Raw genomic sequence first — 16928 nt, forward strand, 5'->3', positions numbered from 1 at the left:
CTGAGGTGGGCAGATCACTTGGGGCCAGGAGTTCCAGATCACCCTGGCCAACATGGCAAAACCCTGTCTCTATTAAAAATAGAAAAAGTAGCCAGGTGTGGTGGCATGCTCCTGTAGTCTCAGCTACTCGGGAGGCTGAGGCAGGAGAATCGCTTGAACTGAGCTGAGATCGCACCACTGCACTCCAGCCTGGGCAACAGAGTGAGACTCTGGGTCAAAAAAAAAAAAAAAAGAAAAGAAAGAAAAAAATACACACACGTACCACACACACATATTGCTCCTGAAATTCTACTCCTAAAAATGTATTATAAGGATAACTAACTAAGTATAATTTTTTTTTTTGTAGAAAGTAATTTATTTAGAGAGAAAGATAGAGAAACCAGAGAAGGAGAGAGAGAGAAACAGCCAACTCTGACACTGAGTCAGAGAATCCAGAAAGATGGAATCCAGGAGAGGAAAGCAGCTTCCACACTGAGAGGAATGGAATGGACAGAGAGACGGAGTTTAGGAGGGGAAGACAGGCTTCCACGAGAGGGTGTGGAAGGGGACTCCAGAGGGAAAATCCAGGATAGAGAAAAACAGCTTCCACGAGAGTGTTTGTGGAAGGGGGATCCAAACATGGAGTCCCACTAAGTATAATTAACAAAGCATTGTTTGAGAGAGCAAAAGATGAAACAGCACCCTAAAGTATTCAGCCCTGGGGGCTGCTTCATACACTGGCAGAGTGCTAACCTGCACCCCATGGGCATGGGGCTTGGCCACTGACTCCAGGCTCCAGCAGAGTCCTCCACACAGTGGCCTCTCCCTGGATGAGGACACTGAACATATGCTGGTGTTAACAACAGTTATGAAAGTGAACGTTAACACCAGCTGTATCTGGGCGAGGAGAGGTGAGATTGCGAGTAGCTTTCGCTTTATTTAACGCATTCTTGTATCACTTGAATTTTTTTTCATCTTTTAAGTATTAGATAGCTTTTTAAATTAATTAATTAATTAACTTTATTTTTTGAGACAGAGTCTTGCTCTGTCACCCAGGCTGGAGTGCAGTGGCACGATCTCGGCTCACTGCAGCCTCAGCCTCCCGGGTTCAAGCGATTCTCCTGCATCAGCTCCTGAGTAGCTGAGACTATAGGCACGCACTACCATACCTAGCTCATTTTTGTATTTTTTTTTTTTTAAGTAGAGAAGCGGTTTCACCATGTTGGCAAGGATGGTCTTGATCTCCTGATCTCATGATCTGCCCACCTCAGCCTCCCAAAGTGCTGGGATTACAGGCATGAGCCACTGCACCCAGCCTGGGACCCTGTCTTAATTAAAAAAAAATTATTGTTTGATCCTTTTGTAGTGAGATCCTTATGAGAGTGATGATTAGATCTTCATGCTTATGTGTGAAATGTGTCTCCCTCAAACCTTGTTATGACATTGGCATACTGTCCATCTGAAATGAAAAAAATCTTTTTTGTTATAAAAATATGTTGGCTGGGCTGGGTGTGGTGGCACACGCCTGTAATCCCAGTACTTTGGGAGGCTGAGGCAGGTGGATCATCTGAGGTCAGGAGTTTAACACCAGCCTGACCAACATGGAAAAACCCATCTCTACTAAAAATACATAAATTAGCCAGACATGGTGGTGCATGCCTGTAATCCCAGCTACTCAGGAGGCTGAGGCAGGAGAATCACTTGAACTTGGGAGGTGGACATTGTGGTGAGCTGATATTGCGCCATTGCATTCCAGCCTGGGCAACAAGAGTGAAATTCCCTCTCAAAAAAAAAAAAAAAAAAAAACATGTTGGCTGATAAGGGAGATGTTCATGTTCACATGACACAGTTGAAGTAAAAATCCACAGTATACAAACAGTACACACAGTTTGTGTATCCCATTGTACAAAATACGTGTGCATAGGCTAAAATCCACAACAACATATCCCATGTTACTGGTACCTATCTCTGGGTAGTGGGTTTATGGGTGATTTTTATTTTCTGTATATCTGTAATTATAACTTTTCTATAATAAAAGCTTTTATTACTTTATATTAAAAGCAGCTGTTGGTAAAAAAAAAAATCCCCCAGCAGAGTGTATGGGCAGAAGGGCTGAGGCGGCAGCACAGGCAGGGAGAAGGTCAGAGTCCCTGGGCCCCCACCCCACATGGGGCAGGGAGGAAGAGGATGGAGGGCAGCCCGGGCTAATGGACTTTGGGAAGGGCCAGGTCCCAAGAGTCAGGGAGTATTGCTGTGGGAAAGGGAGATGGGAGGGACGCAGCCCAGAGCCAGGTGAGCCCTGGCGGGACACAAGAAGCAGGAAAGGGGTGGCTGGGCCAGAGCATGCGGGCCGTGGCGGGCGGGGGCTCACCGTCACCTCCTGGTAGGATTCCATGCCATTCAGCACCACCTGGATGACCTGCCGGCGCAGCTTCACACTCTGCTCTGAGCGGTACTCGGAATTCGTTAGGTAGAAAAGGGCGGCGCTGCCTGTCACTTGAATGTTCCTGTCATATTTGTGGCATTTGAGGGCTGTGATGACCAGCTGTATGAAGACAGGGGGGACCTGGGCTAGCAAATGCAGGGAGAGGCCTGGACTCTGCGAGGGGCTGGAACAGGCTCTCTGGGGGAGGATTTAGCCTGCTCTTGCTCTCTGAAGGCAGAAGTGGGGCCTGGGGACACCAGGGTGGGGACTGAACAAGGCCAGCGCTGAAATAAGTGCTGTGACGCCCAGGCTGGGATTTGGGTCCTAGGGCCCTGTGGACAGGTGCAGAGGGACAGGGGCTCTGGGGACACAGCTCAGCGAAGTCCGGAACCCTCCAGGTGGGGAGAGACAGGAGGCCGAGGCCCTGGGCTTCGGGCTGACCTTCAGGGCCCGCAGCAGCTGGTTGCAGCGCTCAATGCGTGCGATGTCAAAAAGCAGGTTGATGGCCCGCGAGGTGATCTCAGGCCGGTGCTCCGTGTAGGCCTCGATGGCATTCAGCACCTGCTCCTCATTTTTGTCACCACTTACCTGCGGGTGGGACATGCTCAGAACAACCCACAAGAGGCCCAGGGCTGGGAGGCTAGATCCCAGCTCCATTTCCAGCCCCAGAACCTAGCTCCTTCCCTCTCCCAGAGCTCCCTGGCCCTGCCCCATCCCTCTCCCACAGCTCACTTTGTAGGCTGGAATGTGTGTGAGGCGGCACAGAGAGTTCTCGAAGAGCCCAAGGAACTGCAGTGGCCTCTTCAGAGCCCGGAAAGGTATGATGCTGCTCTTGGAAGGCTCGATGCTGGGGAAAGAGGATGCCGGGGTCAACAGCTCGGGGTCCAAGCCTGAGCTGGGCCTCCTCCTGGGGGTGGCGAGGCATTTACTAGCTTTCTCTTCCAGGCCCTCCAACCTCACCCCCCCACCTCTTTTTTTAAAATGGTACGAGACACAGACACCACCTCCTGATGGAAGGGTGGCAAGGCTACATAGTAGGGGAACACACAGGATGGGTGATGCAGCCACCTTTAGAAACCACCTGCCATTCTAGTAAGGGCATGGCAACCTTTAGGTCTTGCCAACAATCACAAAGGGACAGGCTTATCAACTGAACACCATTAAAGTGGGCTGGGGCCAGGGCTTATGTATGGCCAGTTACAGCTGATAGGGTTTGGTCAAACTTCTCAGCCAACCAACCCAGGAACCGACCTATCTCCTGCAATACCTCCTAGGTGGCAGACACTGCCAGCCTCGCCTCTTCCATGGTGTGCTCTGTGAGGCTGAGAATCAGATGCTTCCCCAGTTGCCCCTTGTGCTCTCACCTGCTGGCCTTTGCATGTGCTGTTCCTTCTGCAAGAACACCCTTCCTCTGGCAAAGGCAGAATGAGCTTTCGGGACAGCCAGGATTTGTCCTCCCCCTCCTTCCTTCCTGATCCTCAGGCAACCCCGGGGCTCTGGATTGCCCCTACCATAGCCCTTGTAATGACTTGTCTGTCCCCACCAGCTCACACAGCCTCCAAGAGAGCAGGGCCTGATTCATTTCTTTATCTCTAGCACCCAGCCCAGCACTTGGCGGAGGGATAAGTGGCAAATATATATATATTTTTTGAGACAAAGTCTCACCATGTGGCCCAGGCTGGAGTGCAGCGGCATGATCTCAGTTCACTGCAGGCTCTGCCTCCCGGGTCCAAGCCATTCTCCTACCTCAGCTTCCCAAGTAGCTGGGACTACAGGTGCCTACCACCATGTCCAGCTAATTTTTGTATTTTTAGTAGAAATGAGGTTTCACCATGTTGGCCAGGCTGGTCTCCAACTCCTGGCCTCAAGTGATCTGCCTACCTTGGCTTCCCAAAGTGCTGGCATTACAGGCGTGAGGCACTGAGCCCGTCTTAAATGCTTGTTGAATGACACCCTACCAATAGCCATGGAGGGTGGAGCCCCACCTGGTCTGCCCCGATTCCTCTTCCATCTTGGAGATGCTGCAGTTCTCTAGGATCATGTGGCCAGAGATGTCAAGGGACATCAGGTTCCCCAGCTTCTGCACAAAGAGGCTCAGCACCTCCCGAGTTAGCTTGAACTTGTAGTAGCTGGAGAGGCGGTCTCGAGAGATGTCCAGGTGTCTGGAGATTGGGGCAGGGGGTGCAGGTCAGGAGCTGGGTACAGGGTGGGACGGCCTTGCAGACCCCTGCTCCTTTAGTCCCCAGAAGGGGAGGACCTACGCCTGCCACGACTGCTCCAGGGCATTCTGGGAAGAAACCTGAACAGCCCCGATCCAGCTGAAATGCTGGGTTTAAGGAATGGGACTGTCTTCATCCCCACACTCTGCCTGGCCAAGGGCTCCTGAACCCTGAGGGCCTGACAACACCCACCTCTACGCCTCCCCACCTGCCCAGCCACCCTGCTCTGGTAAGCTCCGGGCCAGCAGCTCACCGCAGCTTGTGCAGCTGCACGATGACCCGGATGTGGTCATCAGACAGGTCCATATTGTAGAGCACGAGAGAGACCAGGCTGTCTTTCCACTGGGTGAGGAAGGCGGCGTCACTTGTCTGAATGCCTGAGAGGTCCAAAGCTGCCAGGGAATTGAGTGGCCGAAGGAGGGACTCCACAGGGACCCAATCAATCATGCGGCCCAAGTTGAGGAAGCGGAGGCGGCTGAAGCCCTCGAAGGTGAAGTCCTTAACCAGCACCTGGCAGGTGGGGTTGACTAGGCACTCATCTTCACAGCCGCCTGGGTTCTCCTCCTCATAGAAAATGTTTGTACAGCCAAAGAGGCTCAAGGACACCAGGGTGTGGCTGAAGCTCCTCAGTGTCTGCAGGCTCTTGGCGGACAGCTTCTCGCAGTTGGTCAGGTACAGCTCCACCAGGTCCTGGGAGTGGGCACAGCTCCATCATCATCACCACCCCTGCCCCTTCCCCCCGCCCCAGGCCTCGTCCTGGGCTACAGGTGGGTTGGAAAGGGGGATGTGCACAGTCAGGCGAGCACTGGCGGGACTGGGGATGGCCGGGCTGGAGGCAAGTGGCCTGGCCCCTGCTTGGCATGTGGTGCTCCTGTGGCGGGGCAGGCCTCACCTGCTTGCGGATAGCCTCCAGGTCCTGGTCCTGTACCAGATCCTCGCGGAGGTGAATCCGGGTGAGGCGGGTGCTGCGGGGGTCTGAGAAAAGGCTGAAGAAGCTTTCGTGTGGCTTGAAGTTACAGGCAGCGTTTACCAGCTCCACATACCTGGGAGAGGAGAATGCCTGGCTCAGGGGAGGGTCACAGGGACTCTCTTCCTCACTTCAAAGCACAAGCCCTCCTCTCCCTGAAGCCTTCTTAGATCACCCCAAGTAGCAACCTCCTTTTCCTAAGAGTATCTGATTGGGTACTGACTAAACTACCAGTGAGATTAAGGATGCCCAGGAACCAGGAATCTAAAGGTAGCTCTCTGGGAGACCTTCTAGGTGATGCAGGGGCCAGCTCTCCAAAGGCACATACCTGTCACACACCCTCCACACACACTACAGGGGCAGCAGCCCCAATGGCATGACCACTCTTAGCACCTTCTTTAAGCCCCTCCTGGGACCCTTTTAAACAGGCAAATTAGGCCAAGTGGTTAGAGTTCCCAGCTGGGTACAGGGCAAACCCTTAATTATGTGCTGTTGAGACATCAGCTTACACAAGAATCCTGGTCTGCTGAGAAATGCTTTGGATTCAAATGCTATGGATTCAAATGCTATGGAATCTAAATCCTGGCTTGGCTGCTTCCCACCTAGGCAACTTCATACGAGTAAATGAACTTTCCCAGACCTCAGTTTCTTCATCTGTAAAGTGGACATAACTCTGGGCTGCAAAGCATCCAACCTATAGCCTGACCCACAGCAAATGCTCAGAACATTGTTACAGGTCTACCTCTGTCCTCAGGCCCACACAGGCTCCTGGTTTCCTATTTTCCTATACAACTGTCTAACAATTTCCCTTCTGGGAATCTCTTTCTTTCTTTCTTTCTTTTTTTTTTTTTGTAGAGATGTCTCGCTATGTCACCCAGGCTGATCTTTTATTCCTGGCCTCAAGTGATCCTCCTGTCTTGGCTTCCCAAAATGCTGGAATTACAGGCATGAGCCACCATGCCTGGCCTCCAGATTGAACTCCCAGCATTCAGTGACTACATAGCATGCCTCTAGGAGCCCCTAGAAGTGGGGAGGCCCTCGGAGGGCCATTCAGATTTTCTGGATGATTCTATCCCTGGCCATGAATCCATTACTCTGGCACTGGCACCTAAACCTGTATGTGCCCATGCTCACTGAATCCACAGGCACAGGCATGTGCATGCAAATGTACATATACACGTGGGGCAACACTTAACTCTTTCATGTATATGCAGATTTTGACACAATCACATCTCTAAATGCACACATGCAGTTTACACTCAAAAGTAACCTGTGCTGCATAAGCTTACATGTGTAGACACACCCATGCCTTCACGTGCACACCCCTCCACGCACATACCAACACGCACACATATATACCTGTACAGTTATGGATACACCACTATTCCTTTGCACCCATGAACATCCATGAGCACACACACACCCTTACACATTTGTCTCCATAGCTACTCCCCATGTAGTGCACACACATGGTCACAATCTCTCTATACACATTCATGGTAAGACCCCTGCCCCCTCCTCAGCCCCTGGGCCTGCTCACTCATTGACGAGCCGGTCACAGATCTCGCTGGGCAAGAAGATGTCCGGATGTAGCCGCAGGGTCTCTTTGTCCAGCAGGTAGCCCAGGGTGCCATCCAGGTTGCGCAAGCAGAAGTCAGTACAGAGGGCCATCAGGGACTCAGGAGTGTCGGACGCCATGCTGGGGGCAGGCAGGTGGGCCACTCCAGGACAAGGGTCCCCAGGGGCAACAGTGATTCCTGAACACTCACAGGATCATTGGCAGAGCCACTGCCTGGGGAGTGGACAAGATGCCAAGTGAGCCACACACAAGGGCTAGAACCATCAGTGGTCCCATGTCCATGCCCTGAGCAAGAAAACAGACCATACTCAAATTAGCAGCTTAGCAAGGGCCAGGCCCACATCTCCTGACTCCTCTCACTTGCCTCTGCTGTGCCACTAGCTATGCATAATTTGACCTGGAAGAACATGGAGCCTTGTCCAAGCACTTATTTGCCTGTGGGCAGATGTGTGTGTTGGGGACCCAATGCTTGAGTGGGGATAATAGGAATTTTCATCTTCTGCTTCCCACAGACTTAACAGCTACACTGGGATGTTCCATGCTGTGCAGTACTTCCTAACCTGTATACAGCTATGATTGATTGATTGAGTAGTGAGTGTGCCAGGGCTTTATAGACATAGAGACATGATATCACTGAATCTCATGGTGTCTGATTAAAACATGAGGGCTCCTCACAAGAGCAATGAAAACATATGTCCACATAGAAACTCAGACGTGAACATTAATAGCAACATTATTCATATGAGCCAACAAGTGGAAACAACTCAAATGTTCTTCAACTGATGAACTGATCAACAAAATGTTGTATATTCATACAATGGAATATTATTCAGTCATAAAAAGTAGTGATCCATGCAATAATGTTGGACCTTGAAAACATTATGCTAAGTGAAAGAAATCAGTAAAAAAAGAAGTCACATACTGTATGATTCCTCTTATAGAAATGTCCAGTGAGAACAGGCAAATCTATAAAGACAGAAGCAGACTTGTGGTTGGGGAAAAGGATAGTAACTGCTAATGGGTATGGAGTTCCTTTTTGGGGTGACGAAATGGTCTAAAATTGACTGTGGTCACACGTGCACTCTATAAATATACTAAAAATCATGGAATTATGTACTTCATATGGGTGAATTGTGTGACATGTGAATTACATCTCAGTAAGACGGTTATTTTAAAAAGTGAAGCCTTCTACTACCTTCATGACTTCAGCACAGGTAATGATTTTTTTTTTTTTTTTTTTTAGATGGAGTCTTACTCTGTCACCAGGCTGGAGTGCCGTGGTGTGATCTTGGCTCACTGCAACCTCCACCTCCCAGGTTCAAGCAATTCTCCTGCCTCAGCCTCCCAAGTAGCTGAGACTACAGGCATGTGCCACCACGCCCAGCTAAATTTTGCATTTTTGGAAGAGATGGGGTTTCACCATGTTGGCCAGGATGGTCTTGATTTCTTGACCTCGTGATCCACCTGCCTTGACCTGAGCCACCACACCTGGCCCAAGATTTTTTTTTTTTTTTTTTTTTTTTTTTTTTTTTTTTTGAGACGGAGTTTCGCTCTTGTTACCCAGGCTGGAGTGCAATGGCACGATCTCGGCTCACCGCAACCTCCACCTCCTGGGTTCAGGCAATTCTCCTGCCTCAGCCTCCTGAGTAGCTGGGATTACAGGCACGCGCCACCATGCCCAGCTAATTTTTTGTATTTTTAGTAGAGACAGGGTTTCACTATGTTGACCAGGATGGTCTCAATCTCTTGACCTAATGATCTACCCACCTCGGCCTCCCAAAGTGCTGGGATTACAGGCTTGAGCCACCACGCCCACCCAAACGTAATGCAGTTCTTAACTAGGACTCAAGAAGCGCCAACTAGGAGGTAGAAAATCATAAACTGATCTACACTGAAGTAAAGAAACTTCTGTTCATGCATACACAAAAATTCATTTGAGATAGATGGTAGACATAAATGTGAAAGGTAAAACAATAAGGTTTCTAGAAAACACAGGAGTGTATCTTTATGACTTTAGAATAGGCAATGATTTCACATAAAGAGAAAGAGACTGATAAAGTGGACTGCCTCAAAATTAAAAACTCAGTTCATCAAAAGATTCTACAAAGAGGCTGGGTGTGGTGGCTCAAATCTGTAATCCCAGCTCTTTGGGAGCCTGAGATGGGCCAATCGCTTGAGCCCAGGAGTTCAAGACCAGCATGGGCAACATGGCAAAACCCTATCCCATAAAAAAAATACAGAAAAAATTAGCTAGGCATGGTGGCATGAGCCTCCCAGCTACTTGGGAGGCTGAGATGGGTGGATCACCTAAGCCAGGAGGTTGAGGCTACAGTGAGCTTATGATTGTGCCACTGCACTTCAGGCTGGGCAACAAAGCCAGACCCTGTCTCAAAAAAAAAAAAATGTGAAAGATTTGAACAGGCATTTAATACAAGAAGATAGTGAAACAGACAATAAACATGTGAAAAGCACTCAGCTTCTTTACTATTAGGGAAATGAACAGTAAAACCATAATGAGATGCCATTTCCCACATGCCCACTAGCTCAGCTGAACACAGCAACAGCACAACATGGGCAATACCTGGCATTGGGGAAGACAGGGCACAACGGGAAATCTCCCACAGGGCTGGTGGCAGGGCAAATGGGTATGAACCGGAATATAATGGGAACACTGTTTAACACTATTCCGTATTTACTAAAGCTGAACATACACAGGTTCAACATTGAGCAATTCCGCTCCTCGGTATATACCCAACAGAAATTCGTAAGTAAAAGTGCACCAAAAGATCTACACTAGCATGTTCACAGCAGCACTATTTGTATAGCCAAAACCAGAAAAGAACCTAAATGTCCACTGCCATTGGAATGGATAATTATGGTACATTCATCTACTAAATACTGCCTGGCAATGAGAAGGCAAAAACTACTATCAACAGCTTGGATAACACAGTGTTTTGTTTTGTTTTAATTTTTTTTTTTGAGACGGAGTCTTGCTCTGTTGCCCAGGCTTGAGTGCAATGGCATGATTTCAGCTTGCTGCAACCTCTGCCTCCCAGGTTCAAGTGATTCTCCTGCCTCAGCCTCCTGAGTAGATGGGATTACAGGGGTATGCCACTACACCCGGCTAACTTTTTGCATTATTTTTTTTTCTTTTCTTTTTTTTTTTTTTTGGAGACAGAGTTTCACTCTGGTTACTCAGGCTGGAGTGCAATGGTGCGATATCGACTCACCACAACCTCTGCCTCCTGGGTTCAGGCAATTCTCCTGCCTCAGCCTCCCGAGTAGCTGGGATTACAGGCACGCGCCACCATGCTCAGCTAATTTTTTGTATTTTTAGTAGAGACGGGGTTTCACCATGTTGACCAGGATGGTCTCGATCTCTTGACCTCTTGATCCACCCGCCTCGGCCTCCCAAAATGCTGGGATTACAGGCTTCAGCCACTGCGCCCAGCCTTTTTTCTTTTTGAGACAGAGTCTCGCTCTGTTGCCAGGTGCCAGGCTGGAGTGCAGTGGCGCGATCTCAGCTCACTGCAACCTCCACCTCCCGGGTTCAAGCAATTCTTCTGCCTCAGCCTCCCAAGTAGCTGGGACTACAGGAACGTGCCACCATGCCCAGCTAATTTTTGTATTTTTTAGTAGAGATGTGGTTTCACCATGTTGGCCAGGATGGTCTCGGTCTCCTGACCTTGTGATCTGCCCTCCTCGGCCTCCCAAAGTGCTGGGATTACAGGCATGAGCCACCGCGCCCAGCTGCATTTTTTTCTTTTAGTAAAGATGGGGTTTCACCATGTTGGCCAGGCCCAGGTTCAAGCGATTCTCCTGCCTTGACCTCCTGAGTAGCTGGGATTACAGGCATGTGCCATCACACCAGCCATTTTTTGTATTTTTAGTGAAGATAGGGTTTCATCATGTTGGCCAACCTGGTCTCGAACTCCTGACCTCAAGTGATCCACCTGCCTTAGCCTCCCAAAGTGCTGGGATTACAGGCGTGAACCACTGCCTACAGCGTATGGCTTTTTTTTTTTTTTTAGCTCATCAACTGTTGTTAGTGTTGGTATATTTTATGTGTGGTCCAAGACAATTCTTTTTCCAGTATGGCCCAGGGAAGCTAAAAGATTGGACACCCCTGTCTTAGAGGGTTCTGGAGTTCTGGGGCCCAGCATCGCCCCAGCTTCTGGGAGCCTCCCTCCATGTCCATTTATGAGCCTTCCAGACTGCTCAGGAAATCCAGTGGGAAGCCACAGGGCATTTTGGGCCTCGGTGTCAGTCAGTTCTGAGTTCAACTGTGGCACCACCATCTACTGGGGACTGTGCGGGGAAGAGCTGTGGAGTCAGGCAGGGCTAGCTTCACATTTCGGCTCTGCTGCTCATGAGCAGGCAAACTTGGACAAGTGTCTCCACCTCTCTGTGCCTCAGTAACTTTTCCTCTAAAATAGAAGCAACACAATACCTTGTCTGCAGCACCGTGTGAAAGTTACATGGAGAGGTCGGCGCGGTGGCTCAAGCCTGTAATCCCAGCACTTTGGGAGGCCGAGGCGGGTGGATCACGAGGTCAAGAGATCGAGACCATCCTAGTCAACATGGTGAATCCCCGTCTCTACTAAAAATACAAAACATTAGCTGGGCATGGTGGCGCATGCCTGTAATCCCAGCTACTCAGGAGGCTGAGGCAGGAGAATTGCCTGAACCCAGGAGGCAGAGGTCGCGGTGAGCCGAGATCGTGCCACTGCACTCCAGCCTGGGTAACAAGAGTTAAACTATGTCTCAAAAAAAAAAAAAAAAAAAAAAAAAAAGTAAGTTACATGGAGAATATCAAAAGGGCTTACCATGGTGTCTGGCACAGTCATTGCTCAATAAAGACACCTGTTATTATTATTATAATCATCACATTCTCCTACCTCATCTGCCCTGGCCCCTACACAGAGTGGGGTCTGTTCTAGCTCAGCTCCAGGCCTGTGCTCTCTAGGCCTGGGTCTCCCACAACAAGGCTTATTGTGTCAGCTGCCCCACTGACAGCATGATACACTCGAGGGACGGCACAAAAACCAGGATGCTTGGGTCCCAGGCATGGCCTTCCTTTGCTTCCAGATCTTCAAGAGCCCAGCAGCCTTTCTTGCCTGGGAAACTAGAGCCAGAGGGAGCACTACTGGCAGGGAGTCCCCACTCTTGAAAAGCAACAAGTCCTCTTTCTTTTTTTTTTTTTTTTTTTTTGAGACGGAGTTTCGCTCTCGTTACCCAGGCTGGAGTGCAATGGCGCGATCTCGGCTCACTGCAACCTCTGCCTCCTGGGTTCAGGCAATTCTCCTGCCTCAGCCTCCTGAGTAGCTGGGATTACAGGCACGCGCCACCATGCCCAGCTAATTTTTTTGTATTTTTAGTAGAGACGGGGTTTCACCATGTTGACCGGGATGGTCTCGATCTCTCGACCTCGTGATCCACCCGCCTCGGCCTCCCAAAGTGCTGGGATTACAGGCTTGAGCCACCGCGCCCGGCCCAACAAGTCCTCTTTCTTCTCAAGGCCACCGCAATTAGAGCCAGCTTTCTGGCCTACTTTGTCCCCACTGACCCCCTACTCCAGCCGGCCTGGCCTCATTCACTGTACTGGCAAAAGACCCTAGGCACAGGTCACCTTGAGACCTTTGCCCAGTTTGTTCCCTTTCAACCAGGACCATCCAAATCCAACTAATTATTGCACTTCCTACTTTAAATACTGCCTTCTTCTCTCCCTTACCCAAATACAATCCATGTCCTTCCTCTAGGAAGTACCTCCCGGCCACTCCAGCCCACATGATCTTTGAACTCTCCTTTCACGTAGCTGATACCTACGGTCACAGTATCAAAGTTAATTCCTCTAGGAAGCCATCCTTAACCTGCCAGGGTGTGCCTGCTGAGTGCACCCACAGGCCCGACCTACTATAGCAACAAACACTTTGTACTGATGTGGCTTTGATCATTCAGTGTCCTTGATGGATGGCTAGGTCTATGAGGGCAAAACCAGGCTGTCCTGTTTGTTTTCACATCCCTGGACCTGCTCACTCAGTCCCTGTTGAGCACTGGGGGTTCTATGTTGAGCAAGCTGGACGAGGTCCTTGACCGCAGGAAGCATACTGGCTCTCGTAGGTGGAGGGAGACAGATCCACCTACGAGGCCCACAAGTGCCTGTCGTGGAACTGGGACCAGCATCTTGGAGGAGGGACCTGGGGCTCTCAGTGTTCAACCAGGGGACTTCCCTGGACTGGAGAGTCAGAGCAGGTGTCCTTAGAAGTGACATTTCAGGCCCGGTGCAGTGGCTCACACCTGTAATCCCAGCACTTTGGGAGGCCGAGGTAGACAGATCACCTGAAGTCAGGAGTTCGAGACCAGCCTGGCCGACATGGTGAAACCCCATCTCTACTAAAAATACAGAAATTAGCCGGGCATGGTGGTGCACACCTGTAATCCCAGCTGCTGGGGGAGGCTGAGGCAGAAGACTCACTTTAACCCGGGAGGTAGAGGTTGCAATGAGCCGAATTATGCCATTGAACTCCAGCCTGGGCAAAAAAAGTGAAAACTCCATCTCAAAAAAAAAAAAATGACATTGCAGCTGGAACCCAAAAAATAAGTCCTAGTTAACTCCGGTGGTGGGGAGAGAAGGGGAAGGCACTTCAGGAGGAAGCAAAGAAGTACCCAAGCTGCAAGGAGAGGGGCTGCATGGGATGTGGGCACCACGGGGCCCAGGTCCATGACTGTTTGCTAAATGAACAAAGGAAGCACTGAACACTCCATGTGAGGCCTGCCACACCGTGAGGTTTCAACAAAGGCCTGTGGAAGGAATGATGAAGGACTCGCCAGCTGGGGTCTGCATGAGGCCTGGGAGGCACAGCACGCTCTTGCATTGTCCCTGCTCACTCTGCCCAGGACACTGCTGGGTACCCAGTGGCTGCAAATGATGCCTCAGGGCTCCAAATGAGGGAGAGCCACCAGGACTTTATCTTTTCTGCAGGTCTGAGCCCAGTTACCTAGGCAGCTACTCTGCCCTAATCCCACTCCCCAAGTGGAAGAAACACCACCATGTCAATTGCCAAGGTCATCAAAAGCCCTCCAAAGACAAGCCAGATAGATGGCACCATGCTAACCTCCCCTTGGCAGTGCTGACCTTGCTACTCAGGGATGGAATGAGTCGGAAGAGGAAGGAGCCATCCTCCATCCTGCCACAAAGACTGAAAGGCCCTGGGGCAACAATGCCTAGCCCCATCCAGCTGCAGGCATGGCACCTGCCAGAGGCAGCCATCTCTACCTACTCCACTCTGCCTACTCCACTTCTTAAGGACTGTCATCCTCAGGGCAGGCACAGGCCATCTGGAATTCTAGCACTGAGGACAGAGGCAACTCTGATTATGACTGACCACCACACTGGGAGAACCCTGTGTCTTTCTCCATCCCTTTTCTTGCATATTCTCTAAAACTAGATCTATCATGAACTTACGACATCCTGGGGAATGGGGGAGGTGAGAGAGAAGAGAGAGAAAAACAGCAGCAGCAGCAGGCACCGCAGCACCACGTCCATGTTGGCTGTTTCCAGATGTGGTCCTAAGCTCCTCACAGGCTTTAGTAGTCTCTTATTTAACTGACAAAACATTTCCTAGTATCCTATACTTGTAACTAATTAATCATCTGCATAACAATTTGGCTACTGACCCCCTCCCACTGCCTGTGAGCTCTGGGAGGGCAGAAGCTGTTTGCTTGCATGCCTGTACGCACGCACATGTATAAACACACACACACACAGACACACACACACACACACACACACAAGCGCACACACACCTGCATCCTCGGTGCCTGACTTCTGTGCCCAACTTAAGCCTGGCGTTAAACAGAACAAAGGTTTGCTGTGGCTGGAATTACCTTACTCCAGTTCTATGAGATAGAGATTGTTACCCCATTTTCTGATGAAGACACTGACGCAGAAGAAGCAGTTAGCCTAAGATCACAAAACTGGAGAGTGAGACACAAACCTAAAGCAGACCCCTGCTTCTCTCTCTCTCTCTCTTTTTTTTTTTTTAGGGCATTAATCTGCCAAAGACCCCTGCTTCAGTCTACCCATCCAAACAATGGGAGAAAAAGGGAAACTGAAATCCAGGGGAGGGAGCATGGGATCCTTCCAGCGTCCTGACACCCAGGGGACAGAGAGGTGGGGGAGCTAGAAGCTCTGAGCCTTGGAGCAGTGCTCACCCTGTGAAATATTAACCCAGGAGCTGGGGGTAAAACCCAAACAAACGCCCTATTTACAGAGGCTAGATGCTTTTCAGGAGGGAGTAGATCAACGGCCAGAGACTGGGGGTATGAAGGCAATCAGAGCAAGTGTGGGGATCTCCAGGCGGTCAAGATACAGATGAAAAACCAGAGGCCATGTCGCTCCGAAAAGTCTGCAGAGATTAAATCTGTGAGGTGGGTTATGAGGGAGGAGTGTGCATCACGGCGAGGTGGCTGCTGGTGATGCTGGAGACAGAGAGGTTTTGAGGAGGCTGCATTTGACTAGTAATCAGGCTGGCTGGCTGCTAGTCTTGTAATCAAATGTATTACTGATCCTACCCATACTGAATACCAAGTATAATTCTGCTAAGTATTTTATATGTGTTAATTCACTGAATTCTCTCAATGCCCCACAAGGCAGGAGTTACCATCTACAACTTACAGAAAAGGGAGCTGGATTGAAGCGGCTATGGCTGTGTAATTTGCCATGGACTATGGCTTTGAACAGACAGATACGTGCACAGGTAGTTCATTAGTTCAAGACTCTGTGTCAGGCTGAGTGCAGTGGCCCACAAAGTGCTAGTAATCCTAGCACTTTGGGAGGCCACGGCGGGTGGAAATTAGGAGTTTGAGACCATCCTGGCCAACATGGTGAAACCCTGTCTCTACTAAAAATACAAAAATTAGCCAGGCATGGTGGTGTGCACCTCTAGTCCCAGCTACTCAAGAGACCGAAGTGGGATAATCATTTGAACCTGGGAGGCGGAGGTTACAGTGAGCCAAGATTGCACCACCACACTCCTGCCTGGTTGACAGAATGAGACTCTGTCTCCAAAAAAAAAAAAAAAAAAAAAAAGACCCAGTGTGTCCAGCTTCCCATGCATGTTCGCATCAAAGCCACAGATAACTTATTTATTTTTCTTTTTTGAGGAGGAGTTTTGCTCTTGTTGCCCAAGTGGCTAGGATTACAGGTGCCCGCCACCATGCCTGGCTAATTTTTGTATTTTTAGTAGAGACGGAGTTTTGCCATGTTGGCCAGGCAGGTCTCAAACTCCTGACCTCAGGTGATCCACCTGCCTCAGCCTCCCAAAGTGCTGGGATTACAGGCGTGAGCCACTGTGCTTGGCCTATTTCTTTTTCTTTTTTTTTTTTTTTGAGACGGAGTTTCGCTCTTGTTACCCAGGCTGGAGTGCAATGGCGCGATCTCGGCTCACCGCAACCTCCGCCTCCTGGGTTCAAGCAATTCTCCTGCCTCAGCCTCCTGAGTAGCTGGGATTACAGGCACGCACCCCCATGCCCAGCTAACTTTTTGTATTTTTAGTAGAGACGGGGTTTCACCTTGTTGACCAGGATGGTCTCGATCTCTTGACCTCGTGATCCACCCGCCTCGGCCTCCCAAAGTGCTGGGATTACAGGCTTGAGCCACCGCACCCGGCCTCATTCTTTTTTTTTTTGAGATGGAGTTTCCCTCTTGTTGCCCAGGCTGGAGTGCAGTGGCTTGATCTTGGCTCACCGCGACCTCCG

General features: G+C 50.0%; 1 protein-coding gene and 1 pseudogene across 7 annotated transcripts in view; one reads left to right on the top strand and one right to left on the bottom strand.

Annotated features, from left to right (window-relative positions):
• The window catches only part of ZER1 (zyg-11 related cell cycle regulator), a 45174-nt gene that overhangs the window by 22685 nt on the left and 5561 nt on the right, over positions 1–16928 (bottom strand). For 2 of the 7 annotated variants that reach the window (XM_039474652.2, XM_039474651.2), the window contains exons 2-8: positions 7131–7382; positions 5516–5666; positions 4877–5313; positions 4390–4566; positions 3137–3251; positions 2846–2992; positions 2357–2524 (exon numbers count right to left, since the gene is read on the bottom strand). In XM_039474652.2, coding sequence (XP_039330586.1) covers positions 2357–2524; positions 2846–2992; positions 3137–3251; positions 4390–4566; positions 4877–5313; positions 5516–5666; positions 7131–7288 — 1353 coding nt within the window. In that variant the 5' untranslated portion in view covers positions 7289–7382. Of the gene's footprint in view, positions 1–2350; positions 2525–2845; positions 2993–3136; positions 3252–4389; positions 4567–4876; positions 5314–5515; positions 5667–7130; positions 7455–16928 lie in introns of all 7 variants that reach the window. The other 5 variants (XM_039474650.2, XM_003940035.4, XM_074395425.1 and 2 more) reach the window with 3 other exon arrangements.
• Positions 1334–1444, top strand: LOC120366502 (small nucleolar RNA U13; annotated as a pseudogene).

Source organism: Saimiri boliviensis, chromosome 2, assembly GCF_048565385.1.
Source record: "Saimiri boliviensis isolate mSaiBol1 chromosome 2, mSaiBol1.pri, whole genome shotgun sequence".
NCBI classification, from domain to species: Eukaryota; Metazoa; Chordata; class Mammalia; order Primates; family Cebidae; genus Saimiri; species Saimiri boliviensis.